This window comes from Physeter macrocephalus, chromosome 21 (genome assembly GCF_002837175.3).
Source record: "Physeter macrocephalus isolate SW-GA chromosome 21, ASM283717v5, whole genome shotgun sequence".
Taxonomy (NCBI): Eukaryota; Metazoa; Chordata; class Mammalia; order Artiodactyla; family Physeteridae; genus Physeter; species Physeter macrocephalus.
The window spans coordinates 118,581,055-118,591,882 of NC_041234.1; the positions used below are offsets into that span (position 1 = coordinate 118,581,055).

Sequence of the window (10,828 nt, forward strand, 5' to 3'; positions counted from 1 at the left end):
TGGGTGTGCAAAGCACCTTCCAGACTCCTGTGTACTGTCCCAAGAAGAGACAAAACATCCCCCAAAGTTCAAGAACAAATGGAGAATATGTTCTGCTTGTACTGAAAGTGCAAGACTTTTTCACTCTTACTGGGTTTGCACCACATTCTCATTTTGCCAGTCTTCATATATTAAAGTGTCAATCAATGGTCTCCTGTGGCTTCAGCAGACGATCTGGTAACGTCAGAGGAGCACTGGGTCGGAGTGACTGGGGCAGCCCTTAGCCGTCCTGCCCTCCCTGGGTGGGAGAGGAGCTGTGAACTGGCACGTAGAGGCCCTCTGTCTCTCTTGGGCCAGTGGCTGCCTGGGGGCTGAAAGAGAACTCAAAATGTTCACAGCAGCATTACTCATAATAGCCAAAAACTGGAAACAACCCAAAGGTCCATTGATGGATGACTGGATAAACAAAATGTGGTCTCTTCATACGATGGACTACTATATGGCCCTAAACAGGAATGAAGTACTAATACATGCTACAATATGGATGACCTGGAAGATATTATGCTAAGGGAAAGCAGCCAGACACAAAAGACCACATATTGTATAATTCCGTTTATATGAGACACACATCAGATTAGTGGTTCCTAGGAGCTGAGGGGCTGGATGGAAGGGGGAGGGACTGCTAATGGATACAGGGCTTCTCTCTGGGTTGACGGGAATGTTCTGAAATTTGATAGTAATGATGGTTGCACAACTTAGGGAAGGTACAAAAAATACCCACACTGAATTGTGCACTTGAAAAGGGTGACTATAGTATGTGAATGTATCTCAGTAAAAATAATCGAACAAAAAATAGAACAACAACAGAAAGGAGAACACAGAATCCACCCTATCAAGTCTCAGAGCAAAACACTACCTTAGGAAGCTGGGCCGTGGGAGAGAGGCTCCTCCACTAACCTTGACATGGCCTTGGGGAAGTCCTTTGCCCTCTCTGCACCTCAGTTTCCCCACCTGTTAAATGGCATTGTTGTGAGAATATACCCCTGATGGGATTTTTGGAAAATATAAAATGCTTATTTAAGCTTACAATGCACTAATTACAAGCGATGAATCATTACAGTACTTGAGGGTGAACATCATTATAGTACTGATGGGATTTTTGGACACTATAAAATGCTTATTTAAGCTTACAATGCACTAATTACAAGTGAGCTATCATTATAGTACTTGAGGGTGAACAGAGAGCCTAGAAGAATGATGAAAGGTAACCTTTTGCCATTGCCTCCGTAACAAGAGGTCTGAAGATGTAGCACCATCCTTGTGTGTGCAGAAAAAAATCACTCGCTTGCTCTCACTCACTTTGAAAGAGTTGCCAGCTGCCACCCTGACTGCCGGGCCCACCCTGATCTTCAGTCTTTCAAAAGATGAGAAATGTGAGGGGAGGCGAGATCAATTAGGAGTTTGGGATTCACATATACACACCGCTATATATAAAATAGGTAAACAACGAGGACCTTCTGTACAGCACGGGGAACTCTACTCAATATCTTGTAATAACCTATAATGGAAAAGAATCTGAAAAAGAACACGTACATACATATGTATAGCTGAATCACCCTGCTGTACACCTGAAACTAAAACGATCTTGTAAATTAACTGTACTTCAAAAAAAAAAAACTTAAAGAAAAAGATGAGAAATGTGGAGGCTGAGAGGAAAGGTTTCTGTATCAACAAGAAGAGGGGGAAAATCTTCTAATATCTACCTTCCGTATAGAACACCAGTTGGCACCACCTCTGCCTGGCATGTCCTGACCTTTCTTCAGTCCTGGGAGTCCTTTGGGGCTCCCCGGTCTCCCTAATCTCATAATAAGTGACCTAGGGGAAAGGACCATGCTCACCGGGTTCCAGGACTGCAAACTCTCTCTACATTCTCTGTCCAGTATCCATTCCTTTTTCTCCTTCCCAACTTCCATATGGGTTTCCACGGTTTTCCTGGGATCCCCAGGGAACATCCTAGCTCTCCTCCAGTTTGAATCTATATCTTAATAGCTTTCATATCCCCAATAAAGTGTTTCTCTCCATCGCCAGTAATTAGCACTTCGTAGCAGGGCTTTTAGAAAGACACTTAATTAAAAATCCTTTGGAAGCTTAAATAAACCATATGCACTGCGCTCTACCCAATAAAAAGCTACCCCCTTAACTTCCAAAATAATTGAACTTATTGCCCGTGGATCTTGTCCTACCCTGGCAGAGCCTGACTGCTTTTCTTCCTCATATGTATCCACATAATGGATTCAATATCCATCTGTTTTTCTTAGGATAGGGATTATGTTCAGAATTTTTATTAAGGTAATTCATAAAAATAAGAAAATTAATTTAACCAGATACAGAATTCTCTGCCCCTCCATTATTAAAAAAAGTTGCTTCTCCCACTTGTCTAGTATTGAAAAATCCGAGCCCCATGAGGTCATGATCAAGCAGTGTTCAAACAGGGGCAGGGGCCAGGGGATCAGGTCACCCTCTCTCCTGCTCGGTGCTCAGTCCCAAGGAAGTCCAGGCCACAGTCCATCCAGAATTTCCAGTGTCCTGGGCCTCCGCCTGCTCTGGGGCCGCCTCATCTAGAAGTACGGTGCACTGGCTAACAGTTTGCCAGCCCTCTTTACAAGACTTTGGGTGGGGGGAGGTGGCCTGGGTAGGGGACGCTCTAGTGTCTCAAGTCATTAGAACGCCGATTTCCTTTTTTCATTCCAGTTTTTGTTTATTTGAACTAAAAACCGATCTTTGCCATGGGGAAAAGGATCCAAACCCTCGGGGAACCGGACGTGAAGAACTACTTCACGGTGTGGGCGGCCTTTCGGCTTTGGTCTCTTTTCGGGGCTCACAGGTGCCTAGGGAGGATAGCATAGCCTGTTTGGGGGCTGCGTTTATAGTAAATCCTGGCTAAGTCCGGCCCAGACAGCGCGCGCGGCCGGGGATCCAGGCGACGGGGAGCGATGAGATAATGAATGAGAAAAGGCTCCAGGCGGGAGATTGTTATTCGTGCCAGTTCTCTTCTCAGTAGCGTGCGCAGTATGGGGGTGAGGGGTTCATCTTCAAACAAGGAGACACATTACTAGTGTGGACTTTTCAGCGAGAGAAAGTGCATGCACTCTTGATTTTTCGGTCGTTTCTGTCTCTCCGTTAAAGGTCCCTCAATGTTGAAGTCCCTCGCGGAACGCGCCCCAGCCCCCAACCCCTGTGTCCGCCTCCTTCAGGCGGGTCAGGAGGGCGGCAGTGTCCAGACGGTGGCGCTCCGGGACAGTGCAACCCCCTATCCCCCCACTGCAGCAAGAAGGCTAGTCTGGGACAAGTTTCAAGGCGCTTGCTGAAATTTTCTGGGAGGCTTCTCAACAAGAGTCATAACTTTTAGCAGCCGGCACAAAATCCACCCCCGTAACCAAGGTCCTTGAGGGAACGAGTATCCAAATCTCCCGCCTGTAGCCCGAATCTCTCGGATTTCCCGTAGCCCGTGCGCTCCGAGAGCCCGGGCGCACCGCAGGGAACTGTGACGCCTGCGGAGGGAGATCCGCGGGGCGGGGGGACGGCCCGACCCAGGTGAGGTTGACATGAGAACCCCCCCCCCCCCCCACGCAAGGGAAAAGGACTGAGCTGAGTTATTCCTGGGGCGGGGGCCTCTGGCCTGCCGGTGGCTTCCAGGCTGCGCAGCCCAGCTCCTCCGCGCCTGTCCCGCCGCTCCGGCACAGCTCCCCGAGCCTACCCGAGTGCCCCGCGCCACTCCGTAAAGCGTGCGGAGCACCTAGAGAGGGGACGGGAGTCGGAGCCGCTCGTCCCGGGTTTCTTTGAGGAGCGGCAGTCCAAGAGAAAGGCTTCTTCCCCCGTTTTACTTTTTCCCAGAGCAGCCTCGAAGCTCCCGCAGCCAAGGTGCCAGGCAGCAGGGAAGGGGACGCGCTCTCACTCTCGCTTGCCCCAGAGTTGGGGGCGAGCGGCCACCATCTACCTCTTCTCACTCCCAGAGTTAGAGACACGATCCCTGCTCCCAGAGCCTGACGTAGGGCCCGTCTCCTCAAGGAAAACACAAGTCGGGGACCGGATTGAGTGGCCACCCGCCGCTGCTGCTAAGGGAGCCAACCAGCTCCTGCCAGGCACCGGTGTGGGAATAAATTCCCGAGAGACGGCTGCCCAGATTGGGGATGGAAGCCCCCAGCGGCTGTCCCCTGCTTTCCACGGAGTAGAGAGGGCTTTGAAAAGGCAAAACACTGGGATGGGATGAACCTCTCGAGGAGACTGCAGAGGCGAATATCTAGGGTCCCAGGGGCCACTGGCCACTCCTCACGCTCTGCTGGGGGCTTCAGACAGGCTTGGGTTGGCACTGGACCCCCAAGAGGGACCCTGTAGCCCCGCTCTGCAATCTACAGCGCTTTGCCAGGTGTTTGCGTAAGAGAGGGAGGGAGAACTTGCTAGAGACGGATGCGCAGTGGCTGGTGGGGAGGAGATGGATTCCGAGCTGGTCACGACGCAGGGTACCTGGGGGATGTGGTGGGAGGGGGAGCGGCTAGAGGGGAAGCACATACAAGGCAGTCGGAAGCAAGACGACACCTCGATGTGGATTTGTCCAAAAAGAGTTGGAGATCAAAGCGGGGGTGATGAGGGAGCTCTGATTGGTCGGAGGGAGGGATTTGGGGTGGGGCTAGCCACCTCTTGAGGCTTTAAAAGCTCATCGGAGAGGGGCGGGAAAGCTGTCATTTGCTCTCTGACTCTCGGAGGGGTGGCAGCTTTCCTGAAGCTCCTGGCGACAGAGCAGGCGTCCGCTGTCCAGACCCGGCTGGGAGGACCTAACGGTCTCCAGCAGCAACATGGGGCCTACCCTGGCAGTTCCCACCCCATACGGCTGTATTGGCTGTAAACTGCCGCAGCCAGACTACCCACCGGCTCTAATCATCTTTATGTTCTGCGCCATGGTCATCACCATCGTCGTAGACCTGATCGGCAACTCCATGGTCATTCTGGCTGTGTCGAAGAACAAGAAGCTCCGAAATTCTGGTAAGACCCCTTTCCTTCTCCCTACCCACCGTGCAGCCACTTGCAACCCCTACCTAGGGTGTTAGTTTGGGCTCCTGCAATAGGGAACCCGTGGACGGGCCCTGCTCCCGATTTCCCTGCGAGCCTGAGTGATGATGTTCTGCCGGGGGGGGGGGGGCCCATAAACTTAGAGCTTCTCCAGGCTGCGGAGGTTCGGAGAAGCTCTGGGCGTCCAAGTGCAAATCCCCGTCCCTGCCGTGCGCGGCACACCGCCGAGCCCGGCCCCGTCAGGAACCTGATGCAGAGGGAGCCGGCACCCGAGCGGAGAGTCCGGCGGCCGCCCGGGGACAGCACGCCGAGCCGGACGCCGCAGAGGTGGCCGCGCCGAGGCGGCGCGGGAGGAATTAACGCGGAGGGAGCAGCGGGGTTGCTACCCGCTCCGGTAAAGTTAAGTTCTCGGCGGCTGAGGCGGCGCTTGCCGGAGCGCAGCGCGGCGGCCGAGCCCAAGCCCGGCCGAGCCCCCGCTCGCCGCAGCCCTGTGACTCCAGGGCGGCTCCCGGGCAGCTCCCGGGCGGCGGAGCGCAGACCCCCGCGCCTGAGTGTGAAGCAGGGCGGTCTGAGCCCGCCGGAGCCGAGCGCCGTCCGCCCGTCCCAGGGCGCACGGCGGAGAGAGGCGAGCGGCCGGCTGGGCGCAGCAGGCGGTGGCAGCGACGGCGGCGGCGGCGGCGGCGGCGGCGGAGATCCCGGAGTCCGTAAGCGGGGTACCGGGGGTCGCAGGGCGGGGCGGCGGAAAGGTTCGGGAGCTCGGCGTCCCGGGGGGATAGAAGACGGCACAACCGGTGAGGATCGCGGGAGGGCTGCAGCAGAGCTCACAGGGGATGGTGGGGGGCGCAGAGAGACCGCAGAGCGCGGGGATGTGGGACGAGGTGGGGCGGCGAGCGAGACGCCCCTCGCGGCCTGCCGGTGCCAAGGGGAGGGGGCGGCTGCGAGCGGGCCTGGGGGACGGTGCTGGAGGCTGCAGGGCGCTGCGCCCCTTGCCGGGGGCGGGGGCGGCAGAAGCTGCTAGAGCCTTGAGCCGCCTTTGCAGGTTGGGCGGGAGAGGGCTCGAGAGGGGAGGTGGGGGAGGGGCCAAGGGGCCCAAACTCCCAGCTCGGGCCCCGGGAGGGAGGGGGCGGCGCCCAGGGTCTCCACGGCCTGGATCCCGGCCGGCTGGGGCCGGAGGGCAGAGGGGAGCGAGGGGGCGGGGTCTGAGGGGGTCGGGCACCCACAGGACCCGGGCGGGCGGGGTGCCCGGGGAGTGGAGGCCGCCAGTGTCTGGGGGGGGGTACTTTGCTTGGACGAGGAATCACAAACACCACACAGAGTTCCTAAATGCACCGACGGGCACACAGTCATTAAAAGTTTCCTTTTAAACTCGGATGGGTGTGTCTGATTTCTCCTCGGTCCCCCGGAGACGTGGGGCCGGCACACTTGGATCTCACGTGCACTCCAGCAGTGCGGTCCCAAGGGGCCCAACCCCGGAGCCCCCGGGGGGGTGGGGCACCTGCAAAGTCCATTTTCTCTTTTTTCCTTTTCTCCTTCACCTTCCTTTCCTTCCATAATTCAAATAAAGGTTTTTCGAGTTGTTGTGGTTTTGCTTTTAAGTCTTTGCCCTCTCTCTTCTCCGAATTCACTACTTTGAGGGAAGACCCTAGAAGGAACCTCTTGGGTAGAGAGCGCCGAGGCCTCGCCTTGGCAGTGCTGGCGGAAGGAAGCAGAACGAGCCGTTCCTTTGCCCTTTAAGAAGTGCTCATTCCCTCCCAGGCCGAGATCAACTGCAATATTTTGCCAAACCGATGCTAATTAGCAATGAGGTGTTTGCAGAGGAAGGGCTCCGCATCTGCACTTGGCCTTGCAGGTTTTGCAAACAGCGCTCCTACCGCCGCCCTACAAAACAGGAGTGCCCCCCCCCTCCCCCGGCACTTTCCTGTTTAGCCCGCCGGCTCCAGTAAATAAAGCCCGGGACCGGGGGCCTGGAACCAGTGTGCAGGGCGGCGAACGTGCTGGTGCCCGGCTCTGCTCGGCGACCCGCGTGAAGCAAGCAGTTCTGCTAATCCTTGCAGGGATTTTCCTGATTTTTTTCCCTCTTTGCTCACTATTTCTCAGACTAAAGTTTACAGGGCCTCTCCCCGCCCTCAGTTTTTACTCTTAGGTTACCTCGGAAATGGTAAGTATTTACTGGGCCAGGTCTTAAGACTATTGTCTGATCCCGCCGGGAAAGAGCGCTTAAGAAAACGACATGCCCTTTCTGGCACAGTTCTCTTTAGACATGTTTGCGTTGTAAATGCGACGGTAAGTTAGAGAAGGCAGAGGGCTGATTTGTTTTTTTTTCGGGCTTGGGGGAGGTTGAGGCTTCCTGACAGTCCTCCAATCTCTCCACCCACCCCAGTCCCTACCCTCCAGCCTGTTTCCAACAGACAGCTCCCTCCAGCTCCCCTCGACCTCCTCCCTCCCCCACCCCTACTCCGCCCAAACTTTGCATTTTGTTTTTGTTTAAAATGACGGCCACAGGTCTGTGTGTGTGGGAGTGCGAAGGGCTGCCCAACGGGCTTTCGTGTCTACTGCTTTCTGACTTCACTTTTTTCCCCGAAGCAGAGATGACGTTGTTTGAAAGGAAAAAAAGGTTGTCAAAGGACAGGTCCCCCCAAACCTGCTTGTGCATCAGAATCATCTGGGACACGCTTGCAACTAAAAATAAAAATACAACTGTATTTCTTTAAAAGAATTCTAGAATTCTAAATTGTCACGACTCCAGCTGGCCTTTTCCTCCAGCTTCTATTTGTAGATTTCCAAATTTCACCATTTATTCTTCTCTGTCTTCCTCCTCCCCCCCCCGCCCCGCCCCAATATGCTTTTCAGGCAACATCTTCGTGGTTAGCCTCTCTGTGGCCGATATGCTGGTGGCCATCTACCCCTATCCTCTGATGCTGCATGCCATGGCCATTGGTGGCTGGGATCTGAGCCAGTTACAGTGCCAGATGGTTGGATTCACCACAGGGCTGAGTGTGGTCGGTTCTATCTTCAATATCGTGGCAATTGCCATCAACCGTTACTGCTACATCTGTCACAGCCTCCAGTATGAGCGCATCTTCAGTGTGCGCAATACCTGCATTTACCTGGCTGTCACCTGGATCATGACTGTCCTGGCTGTCCTGCCCAACATGTACATCGGCACCATCGAGTATGACCCTCGCACCTACACCTGCATCTTCAACTATCTGAACAACCCTGCCTTTGCTGTGACCATCGTCTGCACCCACTTTGTCCTCCCTTTGCTCATAGTGGGTTTCTGCTACGTGAGGATCTGGACCAAAGTGCTGGCAGCCCGTGACCCGGCTGGGCAGAATCCTGACAACCAGCTTGCTGAGGTTCGCAATTTTCTAACCATGTTTGTGATCTTCCTCCTCTTTGCAGTGTGCTGGTGCCCTATCAACGTGCTCACTGTCTTGGTGGCTGTCAGTCCAAAGGAGATGGCAGGCAAGATCCCCAACTGGCTTTATCTTGCAGCCTACTTCGTAGCCTACTTCAACAGCTGCCTCAATGCTGTGATCTACGGTCTCCTCAATGAGAACTTCCGAAGGGAATACTGGACCATCTTCCATGCTATGCGGCATCCTATCCTGTTCCTCTCTGGCCTCATCACTGATGTTCGGGAAATGCGGGAGGCCCGAGCCTTCGCCCGCGCCCGCGCCCGTGCCCGCGCCCGTGACCAAGCCCGCGAACAAGCCCGTGAACGAGACCATGCCCGTGCCTGTCCTGCTGTGGAGGAAATGCCGATGAACGTCCGGAATGTTCCACTACCTGGTGATGCTGCAGCTGGCCAACCTGAGCGTGCCTCTGGCCACCCCAGGTCTGCCTCTGTGCACCGCAAATCTGCCTCTGGTCACCATAAGTCTGTCTTTAGTCACTCCAAGCCTGCCTCTGGCCACCCTAAATCTGCCTCTGGCCACTCCAGGTCTGCCTCGGGTCACCCCAAGTCTGCCACTGTCTACCCTAAGCCTGCCTCTGTCCACTTCAAGGCTGACTCTGTCCATTTCAAGCCTGCCTCTAGCCACCCCAAGCCTGTCACTGGCCACCACGTCCCTGCTGGCAGCCACTCCAAGGCCACCTTCAGCCCTGCCACCAGCTGCCCTAAACCCACCACTGGCCACACCCAGCCTGCCACCAGCCACCCCGAGCCTGCCGACCATCCTGAGCCCGTTGCCACCAGCCACCCGGAGCCTGCCATCGCCGGCCAGCCTGAGCCCACAGCTGCTGGCCACCTAGAGTGCGACATCGCTGACCTCCCCGAGCCCGCCTCCAGCCCTGCCACCAATGATTGCCATGAGGTTGTGGTTCTTGATGTTGAAGCTGATTCTGATGAAATGTCTGTGTGAAAAATGCTCTTGGGGTGGCCAAGCAGTGGTCCACTTTTAAGGTTGGCTGGCATATGTAATACAAAGTGAGACATCTTAGTGCAAGAGGGTTCCCTTTTCTCCACACTCTCTCCCCGGAATGTTCCACTACCTGGTGATGCTGCAGCTGGCCAACCTGAGCGTGCCTCTGGCCACCCCAGGTCTGCCTCTGTGCACCGCAAATCTGCCTCTGGTCACCATAAGTCTGTCTTTAGTCACTCCAAGCCTGCCTCTGGCCACCCTAAATCTGCCTCTGGCCACTCCAGGTCTGCCTCGGGTCACCCCAAGTCTGCCACTGTCTACCCTAAGCCTGCCTCTGTCCACTTCAAGGCTGACTCTGTCCATTTCAAGCCTGCCTCTAGCCACCCCAAGCCTGTCACTGGCCACCACGTCCCTGCTGGCAGCCACTCCAAGGCCACCTTCAGCCCTGCCACCAGCTGCCCTAAACCCACCACTGGCCACACCCAGCCTGCCACCAGCCACCCCGAGCCTGCCGACCATCCTGAGCCCGTTGCCACCAGCCACCCGGAGCCTGCCATCGCCGGCCAGCCTGAGCCCACAGCTGCTGGCCACCTAGAGTGCGACATCGCTGACCTCCCCGAGCCCGCCTCCAGCCCTGCCACCAATGATTGCCATGAGGTTGTGGTTCTTGATGTTGAAGCTGATTCTGATGAAATGTCTGTGTGAAAGATGCTCTTGGGGTGGCCAAGCAGTGGTCCACTTTTAAGGTTGGCTGGCATATGTAATACAAAGTGAGACATCTTAGTGCAAGAGGGTTCCCTTTTCTCCACACTCTCTCCAGCATTTATTGTTTCTGGATTTTTTGATGATGGCCATTCAGGCATACTCCTCCCTTACGTTATGCACTCTGCAAAAGTGTGTGTGTGTGTGTGTGTGTGTGTGTGTGTGTGTGTGTGTGTGTGCGCGCGCGCGCGTGCGTGTGTGTGTGTGCGCGCGCGCGCTTGCTCTTTTAGAGACCCAAGTTCCCCTCAAGTTTGACTTCTGTTGTTCTGAGCCTCCCTTTCCTCCTGTGGTTGACTGTGAGCCCACAGTGATCCTTGAACTTGTAGACTTTTTGGTTTTTCAAAAGTGTGTGTGTGTGTGTGTGTGTGTGTGTGTGTGTGTGTGTGCGCGCGCGCGTGCGTGTGTGTGTGTGTGCACGCGCGCGCTTGCTCTTTTAGAGACCCAAGTTCCCCTCAAGTTTGACTTCTGTTGTTCTGAGCCTCCCTTTCCTCCTGTGGTTGACTGTGAGCCCACAGTGATCCTTGAACTTGTAGACTTTTTGGTTTTTCCCCACTCCTGTGTAACCGCTTCTCCCCACTCCTCATTTCCTTCTCCTTGTTCCTGCTTGCTTCTCCCATTCCTCGGGGTGGGGGGGGCGCATGCGCAGTGGTAAA

General features: G+C 55.4%; 1 protein-coding gene across 1 annotated transcript; it reads left to right on the top strand.

Annotated features, from left to right (window-relative positions):
• Positions 1-4,720: 4,720 nt before the first annotated feature.
• Positions 4,721-10,118, top strand: GPR50 (G protein-coupled receptor 50). The gene is made up of 3 exons (XM_024116809.2): positions 4,721-5,019; positions 7,897-9,080; positions 9,741-10,118. Exons 1-3 carry the CDS (start codon positions 4,833-4,835, stop codon positions 10,116-10,118), a joined length of 1,749 nt encoding a protein of 582 aa, XP_023972577.1. The 5' UTR covers positions 4,721-4,832.
• The last annotated feature ends 710 nt before the right edge of the window (positions 10,119-10,828 follow it).